At 38.8% G+C, this 27,500-nt stretch overlaps 1 protein-coding gene across 11 annotated transcripts in view; it reads left to right on the forward strand.

The window, feature by feature from the left end:
• prom1a (prominin 1a) overlaps nucleotides 1-27,500 on the forward strand; it is a 112,051-nt gene that overhangs the window by 51,974 nt on the left and 32,577 nt on the right. For 7 of the 11 annotated variants that reach the window (XM_088991039.1, XM_088991043.1, XM_088991047.1 and 4 more), the window contains 9 exons: nucleotides 1,317-1,437; nucleotides 4,396-4,459; nucleotides 5,724-5,813; nucleotides 6,755-6,778; nucleotides 10,703-10,932; nucleotides 18,014-18,088; nucleotides 18,221-18,284; nucleotides 21,737-21,896; nucleotides 24,974-25,126. In XM_088991039.1, the coding sequence (XP_088847165.1) occupies nucleotides 1,317-1,437; nucleotides 4,396-4,459; nucleotides 5,724-5,813; nucleotides 6,755-6,778; nucleotides 10,703-10,932; nucleotides 18,014-18,088; nucleotides 18,221-18,284; nucleotides 21,737-21,896; nucleotides 24,974-25,126 (981 nt within the window). The remainder of the gene's footprint in view (nucleotides 1-1,316; nucleotides 1,438-4,395; nucleotides 4,460-5,723; nucleotides 5,814-6,754; nucleotides 6,779-10,702; nucleotides 10,933-18,013; nucleotides 18,089-18,220; nucleotides 18,285-21,736; nucleotides 21,897-24,973; nucleotides 25,127-27,500) is intronic. The other 4 variants (XM_088991041.1, XM_088991045.1, XM_088991044.1 and 1 more) reach the window with 1 other exon arrangement.

Here is a 27,500-nt window from a genome sequence, read left to right on the forward strand (position 1 = left end):
CCAAAAACATACATGGCAAGCAGATTGACCACTCCAAACTGTCCCGAGGTGTGAGTGTGAGAGTGACTGTTGAACGTCTTTGTGTGCCCTGCGATTGGCTCGCAACCAATTCAGGGTGTCCCCAGCCTCGGTCCCGAAGACAGCTAAGATAGGCTCCAGAACCCCCCGCGACCCTAATGAGGAATAAGCGGTACAGAAAATGGATGGCTGGATAGATATTTATATTTTGTAGATATACAGGTAACAGCCAAGTTATGACCAGTGCGAGTTACGACATCCCGTACTTACGACCACGACCGCCAGAACTTTTTCTTCCCTTTAATTCTACGCCTGGCACCGCAATGCACAAGCAGCCGGCAAGGCGTAGTACAATTTTGGCCAGCCAGCATGTCACACACTTGCACAGTAATGTGTAACAACACTCAATACAGTAGTTATACAGTGCAGATACCGTCTCGGCAACATTTCCTGTAGCATTTCCTTCTGCATCCACTTGAGTCCGAGCTTGTGTGTCGGGCGACCTCTTCTGGCTGTTAGCAGGGAGAGCAGGGTAAGTATAACATTTATAAATAAACTGTATTACAGTAAAGTCTCGTTATATCGATATCGGATATATCGATAGTCCCGGTTATATCGATATTTTTTCGGACTCCCTTGAATATCGATATAACAAGACTTTACTGTATTATTATTATTATTATGACAGTAATACAAATTTATAATATGAAATATATAATGATAAAAATGACACGAAAAGTTATAAAATGTATAAATGAAGTGTAAACAGTTTGGTATTTAATAGTATTCAAACGTTGCTGAAAAACAGCAGATTGACATTGTATACTATCCTGTCATGTAAACGTCACGTCGACTTAAGACTGTCGGAACGGAACCTGGTGAAAACTCGGATGTTACCAGTATATAGTAATTTTGTGCCGTTTTTTTTTTTTTTTTTTTTTTTTTTTTTTTAATGAAATTAGAATTGCATTCTGACATACTATAGTAACAAAAGCATATTTTACATAGAGATTCTCCCAAATTACAACACTCTGTAAAAACCTGATTGTAACTGAAATATTTGAATGTCATACTGTCCTGGTTGCTCACATTATCCCAATGGGATTATCTTGCTTTGCTTGGTTCTGTGTAAAATTTAACATGCAGTCAATTTGCTTAATCGCCGCCTGAAAGGGGGTAATGTTCGTAGCATTTTGCATGTGAAGTCCCTGCATCGAGATGATGACGATATGCTGGATGGATCTTATCATTGTTTTCTAAGCTAACCGGAAGTGTGTTGTCATCTTTTGCTTGGGCAGGATTGGCGTATTGTGTGCGTATGCCGCCAACCAGAACCTCAGCACTCAGGTCAAGAACATCCGACGTCTGGTCAACGGCAACATGAGGGATCTGCACACTTTCGCCAACGACACGCCAATGGTATTTTAACAGCAATTCTTCGAAATGATCGGCAAACCTTGACTCCATTTTCTGCCTAAAATACAGCGAAACCTCGGTTTACGAACCCCTTGGCTTCCGAACTTTTCGGTTTACGAACGTTACATTTATGAGAAGTTTACCTTGGCATACAAACTATTTTTCGGGATACACACGGAGCTGGCACAATGAGTAATGTATCGTTCACGAACGAGCCCGTTCTCCTAACAAGAAAATGGTGGCCACTGTTTTTGTCCTGTATTCCCCGCCCCCAGTCTTTGGTTAAAGCCACGTGATTGGTCAAGAACCCAGCAGTGGGGGCCGGGGGTTAACTTTAAAGAGACAGGCAGACACAGAGAGAGTGAGAAAACAGGGAGATGACAGAGCTTGAAACAAATACAAAAAAACACAAGTGTGAGAGTGTGAGAATAGTGAGAAAATGGATCAGCACAAGTCATCTTTACACTTGATGCAAAAAGCTAATGTATCGTTCACGAACGAGCCCGTTCTCCTAACAAGAAAATGATGGCCACTGTTTTTGTCCTGTATTCCCCGCCCCCAGTCTTCGGTTAAAGCCACGTGATTGGTCAAGAAGTGAGGGGGTTTAAAGAGACAAGCAGACGACAGAGAGAGAGTGATCAAATGGATAGAAAACAGTGAAATTTGGACTTGTTTCAACTTTGATAGTTCAAAAGCAGAGTGTAGACTGCAAGGTTAAAATATCCCATCAATCAGGCTCCACAAATAACCCGCACAAGCTATCTGTACACTTGATGCAAAAAAGCTATCAACCCAGCTTCACAGATCACAATTGATGAAGAACTAGATACAATTATCACAGAGAAAGCACCTACAAGGGATCATTCCTCAAGAATCTTGATGGGGAAAGAAGCATATGTTCCTCATCAAGTGTTTCATGCTGAGGAAACCGGACATCATAATACTATAGCGCATTTATTATACATACTTTATTATACAAAATAAGGTATATTTTGTGTAGTTTTAAGGCTTCGAAAATTAGAAAGTAGAAAATTATTTTTTTGCGGGGACGTGGGAACGGATTATTCTCATTTTAATGGTTTCATATGGGAAATTAATTTTTAGGATACACACTTTTCGCCTTACACACTCTGTCTGGGAACCAATTAAGTTTGTAAGCCAAGGTGTATAAGCAAAAAAAAAGTTTGCCAACTTAGTATCGGCCATCTAATTAACTCATTCACTGCCATTCACAAATTTATGTGAGAATTGAATGGATGTGGATGTTAGCGCTTTGTTACAGCTTCAGCTGTACTTAAAGCTCTATACAAACCAATATGTACTGGATGTATTGTATTGTATTTCGTCCAAAAACCCCAATTTCAATCGCATATAACTCCAGATCCATATAATTTATATCATAGATAGCTAGCTAGATAGCCAGCCAATTAATTGATAGCCAGTTACCCAGCTAGATAGCTAATAGCAAATACAGGTAACATCCGACTTACGACCAAACGATCGTAAATCGAAATGGTCGTAAGTCGACAGCCATTCAAAATGTTAAATGGAAACTCGGAGGCTGGCGCATGGCGGTGCCAGGCGTAGAATTAAAATTTAAATAAATAGGGTCTGGAGGTCATGGTCGTAAGTATGGGTGGTCGTAAGTCGGATGTTACGTGTACATAGCAAATAGCTAGCTAGCCAGATAGCCAACTAGATAGCTAGCTACATAACCAGCTAGTTAATGGCTAAATTACTGTATATGGGCCACACAAGCCCATATAACTTTTATTAACTCTTTTTTTCCGATGAAAGAAGAGAGTCTAGTTTCTAAAGCTGCATTGAATGTTATATAGTTATATAGTCTTAAAACTCAATATTCTATGGGTCCTGCAAATTGAGTGAAAGTGGAGACATTTTCTCACATCGTCGGGCAGTGAATGAATTAAGTGTTTTCCAAATAACTTAGATACCTTAACTGCTCCGTTGGGCTCAGTTGTGTAAGTATCCAGATTGCCCAAATTTCTAAATAGTGTATTTTGTATTTGGCGTGCCATGTTAAAACATCCCCACGCAAGTTCAGAATTTTTTTTCATTTTAGGCGCCTTTCAAAGCTCACAAGGACACTTTACAGTCACAGACAAGCATAGGTAAATAAAATACAATCAATAAATAGAACCAAGAAACAACAAGAGCGGCACAGAAAATGTGATTTTAAAGAATTGGGTTTTGAGATGGGATTTGAAGGTGGGAAGAAAATCGATGTTACAAATGTTGGGAAGAACTGAGTTCCAGAGTTTGGGGGCAGAGTAGCTGAAAACTCTGTCTCCCATTGTGCTGAGACTGGCAAGGGGGTACACAGAGGTGGAGGGAGGAAGAGTATCTGAGGGAACGAGAGGGAATAGAAATTTGAAGAAGGTCAGATAGGTATGGAGGGGCAAGGTTATGGATAGCTTGAAATGTAGAAAGTAGAATTTTAAAGTTGATTCTATATTTGTGGTGAAATGGTGAAAAATGGACTTGCACCTGAAATGATTTCCTGTTCAATTCCCCCATGTACGCCCAAAACATGGATGGAATTTCACAACATACATTGAAACTGGTGCCCAATTGCGGCACCTTTTTTCATGGCAAATCCCCAAAATTGTTGAGTAACCCATTGCTTCATTCTAGCTAGCTTCATTCAGCTAGCTAGGTAGCCTAATAATACATTTCATTTATAAGCCCATATTCATTCATCTTCCGGACTGCTATATCCTCAAGAGGGTTGTGGGGGGTTCTGGTGCCGATCTCAGCCAAGTTATGAGTTCAGCCAGCTGTTGAATCACCAAAGTGGTTTTAACGCCTCTGTCGCGATCAAAAGTAAAAGCACGACAAAACAACTCAGATCGTACAATGTACGCATTCATTCACTGATACGTTCATTTATTTCTATGCTTTATGTATTGATGTATTTCTTTCTATGCTTCCTGTTTGCAGCAAATAGACTACCTGACCTCCCAGTATGCCACCATCAAGAAGCAAGTCCTTCATGATCTGGAAAGTAAGTTATTTCCTTGGCTACTTCCACCCCCTAGTGGTGAGTTTCATTACTACACATGGGAATGATTTTAATGTAGTGTAATTATTATAATTATAATTATAAAATACATTATAATTAGCCTTTCAATTAGACTTTTTGTTAGCCCCCTGTGCCACCACTGTTTGTGAACAAATAATAATAATAATAAATTTCATTTATCAGCACTTTCAAAACTCTCAAGGTCACTTTACAGTCACAGGATACCTTTTTCTGTGGGTGAGCAGCGGCAACCACACGCGCCAGTGTTCACTCCGGAAGTAACTCAAATAGATAGAAAGCTAGCTAACCAGCTAGTAGATAACTAGATGCCAGCGAACTAGCTAATAGCTAGCCAGGTAATAGATAGCTATCTAGATTGCCATCTGATAGACATCCAGCTAATTGATAGCTAGCCAGATAGCTAATAAACAGCAAATAGGAAGCTAGATCGGTAGCCATCCAGATCGACCGCTAGCCGGCCAGATTGCTAATATACAGCTAGCTAGGTAGCCTAATAATACATTTCATTTATAAGCACATATCAAAACTATCAAGATCACTTTACACTCACAGGACACAGTCGCTAATAGATAGCTATCTAGTCAGCTAGATAGCTAAATGATAGCTAGATAGATAGCTAGCGAGCCAGCTAAACAACTAATAGATAGCAAATAGATAGTTAGGTCGCTAGCTTGCTCGCTAGCCAGACTGTCATAACTATTCTCACATAAGGAATTCTGTCAAACGAAATTGTATGTATTAACTTTTTTGAGTTTTAGCACTACATAAACGTTCAATGCAGCGTTAGAAACCTTAATCACTGTTTTTTCATCAGAAAAAAGGGTTAATGCCTAAATGATATGGGTCTGGAGTTATGATGTGCTCTCTAATAACATCCCCTAATATGATTTAATTCCTGATACTTAAGAAATGAATTGCCATATAAAGGCACACAATATCATTTTTTATTTGACTTTATATTGAGATTCCTTGTCGACTTTAAATTGCTAGCATTTATTAGATTTTTTTTACTTTGCCATTATAATGAACTTGTTTCTGTGACGAAGAACATAAACATAAAGGCAGGCAATATGGTGTGTGTGATATCTCATTGTAGACACTGAATATAATCCCGAACCGCCAAAAGACAAAATCTATGTATCTACTTTTCAAAATGGCAGCCACAAGTCACACAATGAACTGTGCGTTATCTTTTAATGTTTGCTTATCTCCTCTCGCCGCCCAGACATAGGTCCAATATTAGGTGGAAGGATCCGCGACACGTTGGATAAGGAGGTACACCCGGCTTTGGACGCCGCGCTGAAAATGACAGAAGGTGCATATTAGCTCCCTGTTTCATATCCTTTACCGATGCTATCAAGAGGGCAGCAAAACAAAACAAGTCAGATTTTGTGTGTGAATGAATGAGAAAATGATATCAGGTTAAAGTACAGGCCAATATTAGTCATTTAAAAACATCAAAATACAGTGATACCTTGGCTTACGAACTTAATTGGTTCCCGGAAAGTGTGTGTAAGGCGAAACGTGTTTATTCCAAACATTAATTTCCCATAGGAAACCATAAAAGTGAGAATAATCTGTTCCCAGGTCCCCATAAAACATAATTTTCAACTAAATAGTCACCCAGTGACCCACACAAATAATCAATATGAATTCAGTAAAAAATAACAGTAATAATATTTTGAAAGAAACATGAAATTAACTCATTCACTGCCGCACGTGCAAAAACATGTCCACTTCAGTGCCAGGGTTTTGTCATTGTCACTTAGATTGCAGGAACCACAAAAAAGTTATTTTCTAAATTCGATGGGGCTGGAGTTATATGAGCTTGAAATGAGGGCTGGCTGTCCAAAATACAATGCAATGCATACATTTCTTATAGCGCTTTAACAACAGCCATGCTAACATGAGGAAAAAGGGAAATACTACACCCTTGTGGAAGGAAGAAACATTGCCAGAGTTTGGCACCCAAGCAAGAAAAAAACAAAACCTGCACTAATTCGGGAATGTCGAAGAACTTCGGGAATGGCGGTGAATAAGTTCAAAGTGTCTGCTGAATGAAAAATATGAAAAACTGTGTAAACAACCCACTGTAAAGAGGCAAATAGAATTAACTATGGAAGATTGTTGTTGAGTATTTTTCAATTTCAAAACAAATTTTGTGACTGACATGACACTGTCGTTTCCATTTTGATAATCTCATCATTTAGCCTCTTGTGTTTTGCTTTTCTTCCATTTTGGTGGATTTTTGTGAAGTGAAAATCGACAGAGCCATTAAAGGTAAAAGGACTCGAACCATGTGACCTTGATTTCTGGTTCGTCTCCAGTGGTGAGCCCTCCCAAGAACCTCACCCATCACCCCAATGCCCCTTTCATGGCCCTTTTGTGTGGTGTTACAAGTCCATGTGGACATTAAAACTGCACTTTGCAACGTACAGTACTTATAAAATGAGGTCAATCAGAAACTGCTCCTGTTGATACTGATACGTACGTGGTGTATGTACATTACTGGATACTGTATATAGATAATAATAATAATAATAATAATAATAATAATAATACATTTCATTTATAAGCGCCTTTCAAAACTCTCAAGGTCACTTTACAGTCACAGGATAACATTTTCTGCGGGTGAGCAGCGGCAGCCACACGCGCCAGCGTTCACTCAACCCGGAAGTAACTCATATAGTAACTCAAATAGAAAGAAAGCTAGCTAGCTAGCCAAAAGACAGCCAACTAGATAGCTATATAGCTATTAAATAATAATAATAATAATAATAATTATTATTATTATTATTATTATTATTATTATTATTATTATTATTATTATTATTATTATTATTATTATTATTATACATTTCATTTATAAGCGCCTCTCAAAACTCTCAAGATCACTTTAGAGTCACAGGATAACATTTTCTGTGGGTGAGCAGCGGCAGCCACACGTGCCAGCGTTCACTCAACTCGGAAGTAACTCAAATAGTAACTCAATTATTAACTCAAATAGAAAGAAAGCTGGCTAGCTAGCCAATAGACAGCCATATAGATAGCTATATATAGCTATATATATATATATATATTAGATAGCGGGCGGCCCGGTAGTCGAGTGGTTAGCACACCGGCTTCACATTGCAGAGGTCGCCGGTTCGCGTCCCGGTCCGGCCTCCCTGTGTGGAGTTTGCATGTTCTCCCCGGACCCGCGTGAGTTTTCTCCGGGTCCTCCGGTTTCCTCCCACACTCCAAAAACATGCATGGCAGGCAGATTGACCACTCCAAATTGTCCCTAAGTCTGAGTGTGAGAGTGACTGTTGTATGTCTTTGTGTGCCCTGCGATTGGCTGGCAACCAATTCAGGGTGTCCCCCGCCTCGTGCCCGAAGACAGCTGAGATAGGCTCCAGCAACCCCCGCGACCCTATTTGAGGAATAAGCGGTACGGAAAATGAGATGAGATATTAGATAGCTGATAGTCTTAGGTTAAAATATTACAGGCTAATATTAGCATTTTACGGTTATCTTTAAAATTTTAAATATTATGAACGGAATTAAACCTTTATCTCATTGCGCAACGTTGTAATCTAACAATTGGTATGTTCGTTGTGAGAGAGATCACCAAAGAAGCCGGCAAGTTACTCAGCATACCCAGCATATATATTAGCATGATTGGTCATTCTAAACTCTAAACCCATTTTTTTAATGGGATCTTGTTTTTTCTTTTTTTTTTTTTTTTTGTTACAGCACATAATGCAGTGGCTGCGGTTGCTAAATTCGGCATGCCACATTTCCTCAATTTCTTCAATTCCAGTTGTTCCTTGCCCAAATCAAATTCTTTTATCTGCAATTGCTGTGCCAAAACTTTTATCATCCAATTCTTTTCAAGTCCCACAAATAACGGGCCATTTTCCAATTTCCAAACACCTTCTTTCACTCCACACACAAATTACGTCTCCAATTCTTAAAAACATTCCACAATTTCTCTCCACTCACTCATTTCATTCATATTACAGTAAAGTCTCGTTATATCAATATCGGATATATCGATAGTCCCGGTTATATCGATACTATTTCTATGCACGCACGGAGAAAATTACATGCAAACAGGGTCGGATATATCGATAGTCCCGGTTATATCGATATTTTTTCGGACTCCCTTGAATATCGATATAACGAGACTTTACTGTATATCATATTCATAGTCATTCTTTCACACGCACCCAAATGCACACTCACAGCACGCGTGTCCACACACAAAACCCTAGGCCAAATTACTTTTTCGAATTAATGATTTACTGTGAGTCTTTGGTCACATCCCACAAAGAAGATCCTTCGTTTACGACGGATATAATTTAGGGAAGCTTTTCCCAGAGCATCTCAAAACTAATTTTATTTGTAAGTATTTGTCAATACATACTATATTTCATACTTATTACACAAAACATAAACTTTTTAGGATCCATCAATCGGACCCAACACTCCTCTTTGATTTACAGTGTTCAATGGCAGACTTTTGATTGTAACGGGTATTCTGCTTACCTTTTTGTTTGCGGGATCCCTTAGAGGAGCGATAAATCCAAGTGATGTTCCTGAAATTTTCCTGCCATTCACGGTTTTAACTAGTATTGAACAACACTTCTGTGTGCACCAAGAGGACTCTGCCTCAACCCAATCATTCTTTTGAACTCGAGCAACGCTCCTTGCGTTGATCAGCCGTAACTTGCGAACCCCAATCGACAAAGGACACTTGTGATACACATGTGATTCTCTCAATATGTCGGGGTCACCATAAATTGTTAGGTTAGAATATTACAGGCTAATATTAGCATTTTACGGTTATCTTTAAAAATTGTAAATAATAACAAAAAATATTTACCTTATTGCGCAATGTTGTAACCTAACAATTGGCATGTTCATTGTGAGAGAGATCACCAAAGAAGCCGGCAAGTTACTCACAGATAATTTATTCCTAACAATTTCATCTAATGCAGAATTCTGGGTCTCGGCTCTTGACAAAGAAAATATTCATGTGCCCCAAATCAGCAAGAGAGACGAAAGACGAAGACGTCGACTGTGTGTCGGAGTTCTGTTTTCAGATTTAAAGGTGTACCACATGCATATTCAAATTTGGCTCAAACAAAGAAATCAGCAGTTGATTGGATCCCTTTTCTCTGATGTCGTCATCCTTTTGGTGGGATGTCGTGGGGACGTCTCGAGTTGCCCCTTATTTATTTCAGCTGACCAAATGGGAGATAAAGCGATATACATTAAAAGCTTACATTTGAGGCTTTCTGCTTGGTGCAATTTTAATTCAGTTTTGTGAACATTGAAATCTGACCCTGCATCTTGCATGCACGAAGACTCATATCTGCCCAAATCCTGTCTTCTAATGTTATCCAAGAGGCGACTTTGGTATCTACCTACCATTCACTTGTTTGTTGTGTACCCTGCTGTTTGCATTTAAATGAAATGAAAATATTCTCAATCATAGCATGCTTGTTTGCCACACATTCAAGTTGTTAATGCATGGGCAGATTTATAATGATGTACAATAACAGCTTTAAAAAAATGAAATCATACAGAATAAGCAAATATTGCAGGAAAAAAAGGAAAATAACCGAGGCCACATTGTAATGATAAAAATTTACAATGGATATATATCCCAAGGAAAAAATATTATTTTTACTTGAAATACATTAAAATATTGTGTGCTCTCGAAAGTTAGCTTAGCTTGCCAAAGTGTGAAGATTACATAGACAGACAGCTAGATAGAATGCTAGCTAGATAGACGGACAAACAGATACTGTAGCTAGATAGAGAGCTAACCTGATAGAGGGCTAGCTAGATAGAGAGCTAACTAGCTACAGGGCTAACTAGATAGAGGGCTAGCTAGATAGAGAGCTAACTAGATGGAGAGCTCGCGAGATAGAGAGCGAGATAGATAGAGAGCTAGCTAGATAGAACGCTAGATAGAGTGCTAGATAGACAGACATGGAACAAGGCCTTGGAGTAAAATGCTACAAGAAATCTAAAAAATGTCACAACCTTGCCAAAATATTCTCATCCTGAAATCGATAATTTCTTTATCTTGAAAAAGACAATACTAACATTCTTAAAATGACGTTTTGGAGTAATGAGTGTAGATACATTTAACATACTGTATTTATCAACCATGATAGCAGATTATGCTAACACGGTGTTGTCATTCCCCAGCCATGCGTGAAACCAAGGAGGCCCTGGAGAACGTGAGTGTGTCCCTGCATGTGCTGCAGGAGGCCACGGGCAAGCTGGACTTGAACCTAGGCCTGGTCCGGGCCAATATCAAACGCTCCCTCAATGACCCCGGATGCCATGACGAGGAGTCAGATGCCACCTCAGCCCAGCTGTGTCTGGGAATTCGCCAGTCGCTGGCGCAGCTGCACATTAGCGCCAACTTTACGCGGGTACCACACATTACATCTTGAAAAACATTTAGAGGACAACCGACATCTCCGTACAAGTTGTGTCCATAATTTGTAAAATAGCATCAAATGACTTCTACTGAGCGTATTTTACAAAGATTCCACTGCGTATAGCTATATTTTACGTTTTAAGACTCGCGCTGAATATTCCGGAAGTCTTGTTTTTGAGTTGGTGATGAGTCCTCACCCTACGTCACTGAATAAACGCTCCTCACCAAAAAAAGGACACATTGTAGCAGTCCTTCCATCACGTCAATGCATTTTGCTGTACTTGTTTGGTCTGAAAACTTCGTGTTGCACCAAAAAGAGGCAGAAGAGGGCGACAAAGCTCCGTGTAAGGAAGTAATCAGCCTGTGAAAACGGACTGATTAATTCCTTCCATGCAGCTCTGCTGCCATCTTCTGCATTTTCTGTGACACGACACGTCAGTCTTGAGCCATCAAAACGACACAGAAAACCTTCTTTAATCGATTGCAAACATGTATGCTTTCCTCTTCAGAACTATTTGAATCATATTCATAACTGGATGTGTCTGTGTAAGCTCTCAGTCGTACAGGAGTGGTCCATCGATGAGAAGGTTTCTTCAGCCGTCATCTGTACAAAAGTGAAGGTTTCGGACGTTTCGCCTCCTATCCAAGAGGCTTCGTCAGCGAACTAAAGTCTGACTGAAAGTCTGATATAAATGGGGCCGATACGACCAGTCAGACTTTAGTTCGCTGACGAAGCCTCTTGGATAGGAGGCGAAACGTCCGAAACCTTCACTTTTGTACAGATGACGGCTGAAGAAACCTTCTCATCGATAACTGGATGTGTAAAAAGAAAGCATATTCTCCGAATCTGAAGCCATTGTTTTAATTCTCGAGCAAGGCAAGACGTCTTGGGGTGACGTCACGAACAATTCGCAGCTCAATTTTTTTGCAGATTTTGGACACTTTAAGTCATAAAAATATCAGCCTGTGTGTTTTGGGTATTTTAGATGCTATATAACGGTTTTCTGATGTCAGTTAGGAAACAAAAAAGTGATGTTAGTTGTCCTTTAATGTTCACCCGTCTGAAATTCGCACTATGATAGATGGCTATCTAGCTATCTGTTACCTGTATAGCTAGCTAGCGATTTAGCTATTAGCTGTCTATTACTTATCCTGTGAGTGTAACGTGACCTAGACAGGTTGAAAGGCGCTTACAAATCAAATGTGTTACTATTATTAGCTATCTATTACACGTATAGCTATCTAGCTAGCAAGCTATTAGCTATTAGCTGTCTATTACTTATCCTGTGACCGTAAAGCGACCCTGACACTTTGAAAGGTGCTTATAAATCAAATGTATCATTACGTCTGTGTAAGCTCTCAGTCGTACAGGACTGGTCCATCGATGAAAATGTTTCTTCAGCCGTCATCTGTACTTCTTTGAAGGTGTCGGACGTTTCGCTTCTTATCCAAGATGCTTCTTCAGCGAACTAAAAGTCTTACTGGTAGTATAGGCCATATATATATATATATATATATATATATATATATATATATATATATATATATATATATATATATATATATATATATATGGCCTATACTTCCCGATGCATATATATATATATATATATATATATATATATATATATATATATATATATATATATATATATATATATATATATATCCCTACTGTCCAGACATGGCGGTGCCGGACACCACTATGATAGGTCCCTGCTCTCAGGTTGGTGGAGCAGACTACTCCCTGCGGCTCCACTGATTGTTCCTATTGTCCTGACTAACGACTGGCCTGATTGCCCCACTGCCTCCAGTATCACCTCATCAGCATTACTAATTCTATGTGGCCTAAACAAGCTGTTGTACAAACGATCCAAATTGAACCTAACACCACCATATCAGTTTAGTGAAGGATTTAGCTGTTTAATGAAAATCGCTTCTTTTACTCCCCTTCCAAACCATTCATATTATTCTTTATGTATTTTTGAAAGGCCATAGATAAATGGCGTGTCTTCTCCCGGTTATAATCTAAAATACATGTTTGTCGATAAACTCTACATCTACAACACAAACTTGGAGTTATCAGAACCCTCCTGCACAGGGAATACCAACAAGTGTCGAAGGTTGAGAAAATGAGTCAAAACATATCAGGAGAGCACTCACAAACTGTGGGTACCCTCAGTGGTTATTTAACAAATGTCAGAAAGAAAGAATAGGGAATGAAACCAAACATTCTGAAGACACAAAAAGGAGAGGAGCAGCAGTACCTTACATGGCAGGAGTTTCTGAAAAACTACAACGTGTCCTTTGGCAACACAAAATTCCTACTTATTTCAAACCGTTAAACACTTTAAGGGAAAAATTAGTGCATCCAAAAGATAGGCTGCCAAATGAAAAACAAAGTAATGTAGTTTATTCAATACATTGTTAGAATGAAAATTGTAAAGAGCAATACATTGGGGAATTGGGAAATTCTCAAAAAAAAGACTTTATCAACATTGCAGGGAGAATACTAGTGGGCCTCAATCGGCAGTACATATGCACCTAAAAGCTAGCAACCACCCATTTGACGACAATGAGGTTATAATCTTAGCGAAAAAAAACATAGATAATTTGACAGGGGAGTAAAAGAAGCTATTTTCATAAAACAGCTAAATCCTTTACTAAACCGAATTTACCAAATACATATACAAATATACATATACAATACATGAGGCACCACAGCAAAACCAAAGAGAGACAAAAGGGTAAATTTCAAAAATTACTTTTACAGAAACAATCACAGCTACTTGTAAACACGGGAAAAATTAGGTATGAGCAGGTTTAAAGGGAGAATTGGATCAAAAATGTGTCAGACAGAGATCTCTCAGAGACAGAAAAGGCGGTACTAACCAAAGGTTTAAATTTCTCAGTAACTCCTAAAACAATATCTACAATAGACTACATCACAGCTACTGAATCGGCTATTAAAAATAACAAACTTCCCGATGCAGAGGCAGATGATCTACGTATTAAAATATCAGCCCTTCTCAGTAGTGCCAAACCACCTCCGTCCATCCAACATAACATTAGAAGAGAGAAAGGCGTTAACTACCCTACAAAAATATAAAAATATTACTATTTTGCCAGCAGACAAGGGCAGATGCACAGTGCTTCTCAACACATCGGATTATGAAGACAAAATAAATAGGTTAATCAGTGATTCTAACACTTATGAGCAACTAAAAAGGGACCCTCCCAATAGATACAAGAAAGAACTGATAGACTGTCTCCAAAAGTTAGAGAAAGGTAAACATATAGACAAACAGATGTATTTTAGATTATACCCGGGAGAGGCCACGCCATGTATCTATGGCCTGCCAAAAATACAGAAAGAAGGGTTTGGAGTGTGGGAAGAACTACTCTCAGGTTGGGGGGGGGGGGCAGGGGACCCCTCACTGTGGCCCCACTGATTGTTCCTACATTACTGACTTATTATTATTATTATTATTATTATTAGGGCGGCCCAGTAGTCGAGTGGTTAGCACACCGGCTTCACAGTGCACAGTACAATTTTCATTCTAACAATGTATTGAATAAACTACATTACTTTGTTTTTCATTTGGCAGCCTATCTTTTGGATGTACAAATTTCTGCCTTGAAGTGTTTATCGGTTTGAAATAAGTAGGAATTTTGTGTTGCCAAAGGACTCTGTTGTTTTTCAGAAACTCCTGCAATGTAAGGTACTGCTGCTCCTCTCCTTTTTGTGTCTTCAGAATGTTTGGTTTTATTCTCTATTCATTCTTTCTGACATTTGTTAAATGACCACTGAGGGTACCCACAGTTTGTGAGTGGTCTCCTGATATGTATTGACTCCTTTTCTCTCCCTTGGTATGAGTTTAGCCCTATGTTGGAGGGTTCTGATAACTCCTAGTTTGTGTTGTAAAGGGTGGTTAGAATCGAAAAGTAAGTATTGGTCAGTGTGCGTAGCCTTCCTAAAGACTTCTGTTTTTAGCGCTCTGTCCTCCTTTATAATTATTTTACAATCCAAAAAGGCTAGTTGGTTCTCTTTAATGTCCTCACGAGTAAATTTAATGTTGATGTCTACCGAGTTGAGGTGATCTGTGAAGGATTGAATTTCTTGTTTTTTAATTATGACGAAAGTATCGTCCACATATCTAAACCAGTGTCTAGGTTTTGTCCCCGGGAAGGATGTGAGGGCCTGTTTCTCCATCTCTTCCATGTAAAGATTAGCCACTATGGGTGAAACTGGTGAGCCCATAGCACAACCATGAATTTGTTTATAAAATGTTTCCCGAAATTGAAAATACGTAGTATTAAGGCAGATTTCTAATAATTGGCAGATGTGATCCGGTTTAAGTTTGGTTCTTTCATGCAGAGAAACATCCGCCAGCAGCCTCGTCCTCACCACTGAGACTGCTGCTGGGGTTGGGACGGATGTAAAGAGAGAAGTCACATCGTATGATGCCAAAGTTTCCTCAGGTTCCAACATGAGGTCTTTGATCCTCTCTACAAACCCTGTGGTGTTCTCTACGTGATATTCTGTGTTACCAACCAACGGAGCTAAAATAGTTTTTAAATATTTGGCTACATTGTATGTAGAGGAGTCAATGCTACAAGCAATGGGTCTGAGGGGGAACCCTTCTTTATGTATTTTTGGCAGGCCATAGATGGGGCCGATACGACCAGTCAGACTTTAGTTCGCTGACGAAGCCTCTTGGATAGGAGGCGAAACGTCCGAAACCTTCACTTTTGTACAGATGACGGCTGAAGAAACCTTCTCATCGATAATTCGGGAATTAAAAATATGACATAGCGTGCCAATCCTGAATTATTTATTTTTTTGTTTTTGTTATTTTTTTCATCCTTGGGTGCCGAAAAAGCGCTGGCCAGACCTCTGGCAATGTTTTTCCCCTCCCACAAGGGGTTCCATGTTCGCGCTTTGTTCCAGATTCAGCTGGTGTTAAAGCGCTATATAAACCAATCTGGATGTATTGTATTATATTTTGTACAGTGTTGGGTTATTTTTATCGTTCGCCCTTGGTTCATTGCTTCAACAGGTGTAGATGGAGATCGATGGTTAAATCATCAGGGAGCCAGGTCTTGAACAGAAAGTTGATTTAATTGGGAGAGCACGGGCATTGCGGTGTGGACGGAGGAGCGAGCATGGAGAGAGAGAGAGACGAACGGGCTGTAGGAGTATTTATGTGGCGCATAGTAATGACGCGACAGGATGTGACGTAATGAAAATGCGACATCGTGTAGGCAAGATATGACGTATGAGGAAGTGCAAAATGTAAACAAAAACTACAGAGCGATGTTTAGAGATGTTTGTATGGCGAATTACCCTAACATACAGTCACCCAAATTTCAGGCTCAGATAACTCCAGACCCGTACAACTTAAGAATTAACTATTTTTTTCTGATGAAATAGGAAAATATAGTTTCTCATCCTGAATTGAATGTTGATGTAGTCTTAAAGGACAACCGACGTCACTTGTTTGTTTCTTAACTGACATCAGAATAACGTTTTGCAGCATCTAAAATACCCAAAACAGGCAGTATATTTTTATTCAAATGCAAAACACCAATAAAAATGACTGAGTGTCCAAAATCTGCAAAAAATTTAGCTGCGAATTGGGCATTTTCAGAAAGTCCCGCCCCCAGTTCGTGACGTCACGCCAAGACGTCTTGCATTGCTGGAGAATCAAAACAATGGCTTCAGATTCGGAGAATATGCTTTCTTGTTACACATCCAGTTATGATTCAAATAGTTTGAAGAGGAAAGCATACATGTTTGCAATCGGTTATAGAATTTATTCCATACCATTTTGAGGCAACATTGGGGGGATGGCCACCGAGCTGTTGTGAGGAATGAATCAGCCCGTTTCCACAGGCTGATAAATTCCTTCCATGGAGCTTGGACGCCCTCTTCTGGCGCAACACGAGGTTTTAAGACCAAACAAGTACAGCAAAATACATTGACGTGATGGAAGGACTGCTACAATTGTCTTTTTTTCGGTCAGGGGCGTTCCTTTAGTGATGTCACGTACGGACTTGTCAACAACTCAAAAACAAGACTTCCTGAATATTCAGCGCGAGTCTTAAAACGTAAAATATAGCTATATGCGGTGCAATCTTTGTAAAATACGCTCAGTAGAAGTAAGTTGAAGCCATTTTACAAATTATGGACACAACCGAGACGTGGGTTGTCCTTTAAAACTGAATATTCTGTGGGTCCTGGAATTTGAGTGAAAATGACAAAGACCCTGGCACTGGAATGGACACGTTTTACACATCGTCTGGCAGTGAATGAGTTTTAATATCAACACTTTTATGTAAAAAAAGACATATATTTCACTTTTCAACTGCTGTGTAATGAAAACGTAGTTTTTTTCGTTGTTGAAATAATTTAAAATTGCTCTAATATGAATTAGTTTTTGGGTGCTTTTGTGTACACAAGACAACTCTACTCAACATTTCTTGCATGTTTTGCATTTGAATAACTAATCAACATTTAACTGCATCAATATTTAACAGAATTTGTTTCACTAACTTTTATTTTGTGACAATTGTATGCCAAAATATAACAACACAAAAGACACAGACAGTTATTTAATTTTAAGCAGTTGGTGTACAGTCTTTGTTGTATGAAGCAATTCTAGATGAAAGACGGGAGGAATAAAGCGTCCTTTTCACCAGGGGATCAGTAACTAACCCGCTGGCTACCTAGCTAGTTATCTCTTTGCTATCTGTTTGCTATCTAACTAGCTCGCTGGCTACCTAGCTATCTATATATTTGCTATCTATTCACTATCTAACTAGCTAGCTACCTATCTAGTAGTTATCTATTAGCTAGCTAGCTAACTTTCTATTTGAGTTATTCCGGGTTGATTGAACGCTGGCGCATGTGGCCGCCGCTGCTCACCCGCAGAAAAACTGATCCTGTGACTGTAAAGTGACCTCGAGAGTTTTGAAAGGCGCTTACAAATGAAATTGATTATTATAAAATTAGTTTTGAGCCAATTGATTACTCGTTGTATACATTATAATTTTGATTGTTTTTGTTTCAGCTTCCCGATGTAAAAGCTCCATTGAAGAAGATGAACAACATCCTCAAAACAGACCTCAGCACCATCGTTAACAAGGTCAATGCAATATCTTCATTTTATTGTTGTTTATTTGACTTTGTGTTATTGATTACTTTTTTAAAGAAAAACAACAAAATCATACCAATGAGACTACAAATATTTATTTGTCATTTTTCTAACCTTTTTTAGGGTTACGCCTCCTTGAACGACACACCTGATATAGTGATGGTACAGACAAGGCCAGTTGTTGACAGTAAGTCTAAAACATTTTGGAGAAAATGTTTATTTACGAATGGCCTGTTGTTTTGATATCTATTTTTCAATTAATTAACAAAATGTCCGAAATGGGGATCAACAACAGAAACATTTTCAGCTTGGAACTGGGGAGTTACTTCCGGGTTTAGTGAATGCTGGCGCGTGTGCTCACCCACAGAAAAACTTATCCTGTGACTGTAAAGTGACTTTGAGAGTTTCGAAAGCTGCTTATAAATGAACTGTATTATTATTATTTTTATTATTATTATTATTATTATTATTATTATTATTATTATTGTTATTATTATTATTATTATTACAGTAAAGTCTCGTTATATCGATATTCTCGGGAGTCGGAAAAAATGTCGATATAAACGGACTATCGATATATACGTCCTGCGCCGAACTGCATTAAAAAAGGGGGGGGGGGCAACACGTGAATGGGGGATCTTTGATATTGCATGTAATTGTATCATTGGGTTCATGGATTGCGTATCTAGCATGCTTTTTGTACAGTAGTGAAGTGAGAAATAAACTTGTGCATACAATAAAAACATCTTTACACTTTTTAATGACTATATCCTTTCAAAAATGCAACCAATGCAAAATCCTCACATTTTTCTATTCACACGAAACCACGAACACCAGCATGTACAAATATATGAAGAACAGTGATTGTTGCAAGCGATAAAGATATCTGAATGCAACACAATTATGGATGAAAAATCAAAACTGCAAACGTTTACATTACTTACGTTGATGAAGTATTCTGCTGCACGTCAAACTCTTTCGCGATGAAGGATTTGCTTGTTGGATTGTCCTCCACAGCCACTATTGCCTTGTACTTCGTTCCGAGATCACAATTCCTACGTTTCCCCATGGTTTAAATTGGTGTTGAACAACAGTACTGTATATAATCAGAATCAGAATCAGAATCATCTTTATTGCCAAGTATGTAGAACACACAAGGAATTTGTTTCCGGTAGAACACGCTGCACTAGTATCGTTGTCAAAAAAAAAAAAAAAACTGCTAAGTGGCACTATACAGTTCCATTTTGGCTACTGTTGAAAGAGTTCAAAGAGTTAATGGCTTGGGGGAAGAAGCTGTTTAAATGTCTGCTGGATTTGGTGCGCATGGATCGGTAGCGCCTCCCTGAGGGGAGTAGCTGGAAAAGGTGGTGGGCAGGGTGCGGAGGGTCCAGTAGGATTTTCCGCGCCCTAGTTTGGATTCTTGCAGTGTGCAAGTCCTCGAGAGTGGGTAGGGCGGTGCCAATGATTTTTTTCCGCCGTCCTAACTGTCCGTTGAAGTCGGATTTTGTCCATTTTTGTGGCGGCCCCGAACCAAACGGTGATGGAAGAACACAGGATGGATTCGATGACAGCCGTGTAGAAATGTTGCAGCACCTCCTGTGGCAGGCCATGCTTCTTTAGCAGCCTCAGGAAGTACATTCTCTGTTGGGCCTTTTTCAGGATAGAGTTGGTGTTGACCTCCCACTTCATGTCCTGGGAGACTGTGATTCCCAGGAACTTGAAGGTCTCAACGGTTGACACCAGGCAGTTGGATAGTGTGAGGGGTAGCTGTGGTGATGGATGTTTCCTGAAGTCCACCATCATCTCAACTGTCTTGAGCGTGTTCAGCTCCAGGTTGTGACGGCTGCACCAGAGCTCCAGCTGCTCCACTTGTTGTCGGTACGCAGACTCGTCGCAGTCTTTGATGAGACCGATGACCGTGGTGTCGTCTGCGAACTTTATGAATTTGACAGCTGGGTGCGTTGAGGTGCAGTCGTTCGTGTAGAGAGAGAAGAGCAATGGAGAGAGGACGCATCCCTGCGGGGCTCCAGTGCTCGTGGTTCGTGTTGTGGATGATATATTTCCCAGTCTGACCTGTTGTGTCCATCCTGTCAGGAAGCTGTGGGTCCACTGGCAGATCGTGGGGGACACACCAAGCTGGAGAAGTTTGGGGATGAGGAGTTCTGGGATGATGGTATTGAACGCAGAGCTGTAGTCCACAAACAGCATCCTTGCGTAGGTTCCTGTGTTGTCAAGGTGGTCGAGGATGTGATGCAGTCCAATGTTGACTGCATCCTCCACAGACCTGTTTGCCCGGTAGTCTGCTACGACTTTTTTTTATTGTGCTCGCGTTGACAGACCAAAACACGGAAGCTGGTTACGTGACTGGGGCTTGGGAGGACCCGACAACGGGGTTCGAGAGAGTGCCTGAATAGAATGGCTGAGCTGTGGCGTAACAGCAGCTCCTGTTTGTATCTGTATGTGATAACTGCTATGTTTTTTTATTAAAAAGACTGACCCGCTATAGCAGCGACTGTGCACAACATTTGCCATGCTGAGGGGCATTACAGTATGTTTCAGATGCTATTGCAGCAGTAATGAAAGACGTGAGCTCTGCTACGAATTTTTTTATCGTGCTCGCTTATGACAAGTCAAAAACGGAAGCCGGTTATGTGACTGGGGGATCTTTAATACAGTATGGCATGTAGAGTAATTTTCAAAATCATCACGCTTCATCAGACAAAACAATAAACATTGTTGCAAAAAACGATGCATTCATATACAGTACAGTACAGTGTACATGTACATAACACTGCAACAGGGAAACTGCAACGCTTACATCTTATCATGCAATTAAAAAAAAATATTCAATCTTCTTCTGCTTCCCATTTTCACTTTTCAGCACAAATGATTCAATCTTGTTTAACATTTCTAAAAAAAACCTGATTCATTTTCTCTGGATTCTAAGTAAGATCATGTCCGGAGCACCTTGCAACGCTTGTGTCTTTGTTGCAATAGGTGTGTATTCAGTTGGTTCTTCATCCTCATCATCCTCGTCATTATGGGAATCTTCTGGGGCATACTTGGCTTTGATTCCGTGTTGGATTATCCTCAACAGCCACATTGCCTTGTATTTCGTTCCGAGGTCACAATTCTTTCGTTTTGCTATGGTGCAAAATGGCGTCTGCTACACTGCAAGACACGGGAGCTGGTCACGTAGCCAAGTCACGTGACCAAGTCAACCAACGGCGCGACCGATACAGATTTCGATAATGGTAGTACTGTATAGAAACCATTAAGCAAATATCAATTTACCTTAAGTATCTTTTGTATCGTTATAAACATAGGAAAATGGCCGGCGGGAGATGAAAAAGAGCACCATAGTAACCGGATTATCGTAATAACCATGAATCGTACTAGAAGGAACTAATTATACATAAAAAAACTAGAAATGTGCACGGGAAATGAAAATAGTATCGTAATAAACAGTATTATCAATATAACCGATATTGATATAACAAGACTTTACGATATTATTATTATTATTATTATTATTATTATTATTATTATTATTATTATTATTATTATTATTATTACATCTGGATTTTATTTTGATGTCCGCTAAACAATTATGTTTTGTTTTTATTGCAACATTCTCAGTGGTGAAGGGCTTGGTGGACGTCATTGGCGGAAACCTTGGCAACCTGTCCAAATCGGTTCCTGTCCACAATTATTTGTCCAAATTCAGCCTCTTCATTAGTCACGTCCATGCCAAGATTGAGGACCAGTACCCCGAAATTGACAAAGTGGACTTCTACAGGTCAGAACACTGCTGCTTGTCTCATCAATGTGTGGAATATCATCCAAAATTAATGGGTGATTTATTCAAATATAAAAATACATGTAACGACATTTGTATTTAAAGGACAACCAACGTCACTTTTTTGTTTCTTAACTGACATCAGAAAAACGTTTTATAGCATCTAAAATACCCAAAACACGCAGTATGATATTTTTATTCGAATGCAAAACACCAATAAAAATGACTTAAAGTGTCCAAAATCTGCAAAAAAATTGAGCTGCGAATTGGGCATTTTCAGAAAGTCCCGCCCCCAGTTCGTGACGTCACTCCAAGACGTCTTGCATTGCTGGAGAATCAAAACAATGGCTTCAGATTCTGAGAATATGCTTTCTTGTTACACATCCAGTTATGAATATGATTCAAATAGTTCTGAAGAGGAAAGCATACATGTTTGCAATCGATTAAAGAATTTATTCCGTGCCATTTTGAGGCAACATTGAGGGGAAATGTCTCACCGAAACAGAGGCCCAAAATGGCGAACTCCTGTGACCACCTCCGTTTCCACAGGCTGACAAATTCCTTATATGGAGCTTGGACGCCCTCTTCTGGCGGCTTTTGGGTGCAACATGAGGTCCCCAGACCAAACAAGTACAACAAAATACATTCACGTGATGGAAGGACTGCTACAATGCGTCTTTTTTTCGGTCAGGGGCGTTCCTTTAGTGAAGTCACGTACGGACGCGTCACCAACTCAAAAACAAGACTTCCTGAATATTCAGCGCGAGTCTTAAAACGTAAAATATAGCTATATGCGGTGGAATCTTATTAAAATACGCTCAGTATCACTCATTTGAAGACATTTTACAAATTATGGACACAACTTGTCCGGAGACGTCGGTTGTCCTTTAAAGGCCAACTGACATTATTTTGTTTCCTAACTGACATCAGAAAAACATTTTATAGCATCTAAAATACCCAAAACACACATGCTGATATTTTTAGTCAAATGCAAAACACCAATAAAAATGACATAAAGGACAACTGACGCATCCCGTCATTCAGATGACTTCTACTGAGCGTATTTTACAAAGATTCCACGGCATATAGCTATATTTTACATTTAAAGACTCGCGCTCAATATTCAGGAAGTCTTGTTTTCGAGTTGATGACGATGACCTACGTGACGTCACGGAGGGAACGCCAGTGACCGAGAAAGTGACACATAATGCATTTTGGGTACTCTTTTTTGATCTGAAAACACAACGTTGTGTGTCGCAGCCAATTGCGGTAACACGAATAAAGAAGGTGTAAGTTTACAGAAATTGCCAGCGGACAAATCAGCCCATTTCCAACGGAGCTTGTGCGCCATCTTGTGTATTTTCTGGTACGGTACACTGGATTCCTAATGGCTCAAATTGATATGGGAGGACTTCTTTAATCGATTGCAAACATTTATGCTTTCCTCTTCAGAACTATTTGAATCATATTCTTAACTGGATGAGTAACAAGAAAGTATCTTCTCCAAATCTGAAGCCATTGTTTTGATTCTCGAGCAAGGCAAGACGTCTTGGCGTGATGTCACGAACAAGAGGGCGGGACCTTCTGAAACTGAAACTTTCTGAGGTCATTTTGAAGTAGTTTTGGGACACTTTAAGTCATTTTTATTGGTGTTTTTCATTTGACTAAAAATATAAAAAAATATATAAATAAAAAATGTTTTGGGTATTTTAGATGCTATCAAACGTTTTTCTGATGTCAGTTAGTAAACAAAAAATGTGTCGGTTTTCCTTTTAAAGTGTCCCAAAACAGCTACAAATGAGCTCGAAACTGGGGAGATTCTGAATTATGCTGGGTCAAATGACTATAAGTGAGTGTATTTTCAAAAATCAAATATCAAATATAGTAAGAGCAGTTATTTTGTGCATCGTTGTTTGTATATCATAATTGCACATGTTTGTCCATATTTAAAATACCATATTTGTCATACATTGAGTAAGGAAGTGTGTGGTCTTGTGTGCCACCCCACCCCTCCAGTAGTACTGACAAAAAATTAGGTTGTCCATCACTGTTACGGAAAATGGAGATTTACTTGGAGCATGTTTTGGATTGACATCATTTTCAAGTTTACTTGACTGAAGTTTAAAAAGAGCAAAAATATGTCTTGCATTTCAATGAGCCTATTAACATCCCGATTATTTTTTGTTTGTTCGTTCATTCATTCATTCATTCATTCATTCATTCATTCACACATTCACTTGTTTACTTTTTTACTTATTCATGTATTATTTATTCATTCATTGATTCATTCATTCATTCATTCATTCATTCATTCATTCACTCATTCACTCATTCACTCATTCACTCATTCACTCATTCACTTATTTACTTATTTACATCCTTGTTTATTCATGTATTTTTATTAATTTATTCATTGACTTATTCACTTATTTACTTATTTATTTACTTATTTACTTACTCATTTACACATTTATTTATTTATGTATTTATGTATGTATTTATTTATTTAATTATCTATTTATTTATTTATTTATTTGTTTATTTATTTATTCGTTTCTTTATTCTTTCATTCTTTCATTCTTTCATTCTTTCATTCTTTCATTCTTTCATTCATTCACTTATTTACAGACTCATTTATTCATTTGTTCATTTATTTATTTATTTGCTTATTTGTTTATTCACTTATATACATACTCATTTATTCGTACATGTTTTTATTTATTTATTTATTTATTCGTTTACTTATTTACTCATTTACTTATTTACGTACTCAGTTATTTATTTATTTATTTATTCCTTTATTCATTCGTTCTTTCATTCTTTCATTCATTTATTCATTCACTTATTCATGTATTAATTTACTTACTCATTAACTTATTCATTTACTTACTCATTTACTCATGTTTTTATTTACTTACTCATTAACTTAATCATTTACTTACTCGTTTACCCATGTTTTTATTTACTTACTCGTTTATGTATTTATTTATTTATTTACTCGTTTGCACATTTATGTATTTATTTATTTATTTATTTATTTATTTGTTTACATATTTATTTATTGCATGTGTTATCAGGTGGATGGGCTGCGTGGCTTTGTGCTGCATGCTAGTCCTGGTGCTGTCCTTCAACTACCTGGGCCTGCTGTGCGGCACGCTGGGATACGACAAACACGCCTCTCCCACCACGCGAGGTTGCATCTCCAACACGGGAGGCACCATGCTCATGGCGTAAGAAACTGGACATTTTCAGGAGCCACACTCATGGCGCTGCTTCCAACTAAAAAGTCGCTTTATTGGACATAAACATGAAACAGCACATTTGAAAGAAAATTGCACCATTATTTTTATTATATATTATAATAATTAGATTACAACCTATTTTAACTCATTCCCTGCCAGAAAATGTGAGAAAATGTGTCAAGTCCAGTGGGGTTTTTGTCATTGTCATTCAAATTGCAGGGCCCGCAGAATATTGAGTTTTAGGACGACATAAACATTCAGTACAGTGTTAGAAACCTTAGACTCTTTTTTTCATCAGAAAAAATAGTTAATTCCTAAGTTATACGAGTCTGGAGTTATATGAGGTAGAAATGAGGGTGGATGTCCAAAATACAATGCAATACATGCATATAATAATAATAATAACAATAATAATAACAATAATAATAATAATAATAATAATAATAATAATAATAATAATAATAATAATAATAATAATAATAATAATAATAATAATAGCGGCTTCCGGTAGTCGAGTGGCTAGCACACCGGCTTCACAGTGCAGAGGTCGCCGGTTCGCGTCCCGGTCTGACCTCCCTGTGTGGAGTTTGCATGTTCTCCCCGGACCCGCGTGGGTTTTCTCCGGGTCCTCCGATTTCCTCCCACACTCCAAAAACATGCATGGCAGTGTGGGAGTGACTGTTGTATGTCTTTGTGTGCCCTGCGATTGGCTGGCAACCTATTCAGGGTGTCCCCCGCCTCGTGCCTGAAGACAGCTGAGATAGGCTCCAGCAACCCCCGCGACCCTAATGAGGAATAAGCGGTACGGAAAATGAGATGAGATGAGATAATAATACATTTCATTTATAAGCACATTTCAAAACTCAAGGTCACTTTACAGCAGGGGTGGGCAAACTTTTTGACTCGCGGGCCGCATTGGGTCGTAAGATTTGATAGAGGGCAGGAGCATTTGGAAGGAGTGTTTGGGCCGGAAATACTAAACCTAAAGCATTAAAGGACAACCGACGCCTCCGGACAAGTTATGTCCATAATATGTAAAATCACTTCAAATGACTTCCACTGAGCGTATTTTACAAAGATTCCACAGCATATAGATATAGTTTACGTTTAGTTTACTTGCGCTGCATATTCATGAAGTCTTGTTTTCGAGTTGATGATGATCCCCATTTGACGTCACGTTTGGACTGCCCCTGACCGAGAAAGCGACACACAATGCATTTTGCGGTACTTTGTTTAGTCTGAAAACTTCGTTTTGATCCGTGTTGATGGCGAAATTAGAAGGAAAACACATAAATAACGCAATGGTGAATCGTTGTGTGTTGCACCAAGACAACTATTTGATATTCGCTGACACAAATTCCTAGCTGACAAATCAGCCCATTTCCAATGGAGCTTAGGCGCCATCTTCTGCATTTTCTGGGTGCTACATTGCTGTCATTGACGGCTCGAATTGATATGGGAGGACTCCTTTAATCAATTGCAAACATTTATGCTTTCGTCTTCAGAACTATTTGAATCATATTCATAACTGGATGAGTAAAGAGAAAGCATCTTCTCCGAATCTGAAGCCATTGTTTTGATTCTCGAACAAGGCCGTGACGTCACGAACAAGGGGGTGGGACCTTCTGAGACTGGCCATTTCCAGATTCATTTTGAAGTCATTTTTATTTGTGTTTTTAATTTAACTAAACATATCAGCCTGCCTGTTTTGGGTATTTTAGATGCTATAAAACGTTTTTCTGATGTCAGTGGGAAGCAAAAAAAAAATTTGCCGGTTGTCCTTTAAATGTAGTGTGTACAAACCTCATAGTCAACCGCACAGTGAATACACTACAACCCAATTTATTAACTGTCTTTCAAATGTGAAAAATATCCCTGATCAGTTAATAAATCTGTCTCAAGGAATATGCAAGATATGGCGTTTACATACTATTTCGCAGATACCTAGAGGAGGAAATCGAAATAGATTAAAATAATTTATGCACTGCGATTTATCAAGATTGCGTCTGTTTTTAATAAGTTTCCATCGAAGGGGCAAAGTTAAAGAAATCAACATTTATTGAACAATGGAATCACTTTCAACATTCAAAACATATTATTACACAACAAAATATTCAAGCTCAATAATACCTACTTTTGTTAAATTCCGCAAAATCATGGATGGTTTGTCCTGACCACGCTCTACAAACTCTCCACTGACGCCCTCGCCTTCACGCGCAAACAATACACGTGTACCGTCGCCGAGCACACATAGGCTACCAGCAGTTGAAATTTGCATACTCGGCACGGCAGCCAATCAGAAGCCTGCTTCTTTCTTCCGGACTTTCGCAAGCGTTCTAAGGTCGTGCATTTGCATATCATT

The sequence above is a fragment of the Hippocampus bargibanti genome, linkage group LG02, assembly GCF_051943395.1.
Source record: "Hippocampus bargibanti isolate YZ-2025 linkage group LG02, ASM5194339v1, whole genome shotgun sequence".
Taxonomy (NCBI): domain Eukaryota; kingdom Metazoa; phylum Chordata; class Actinopteri; order Syngnathiformes; family Syngnathidae; genus Hippocampus; species Hippocampus bargibanti.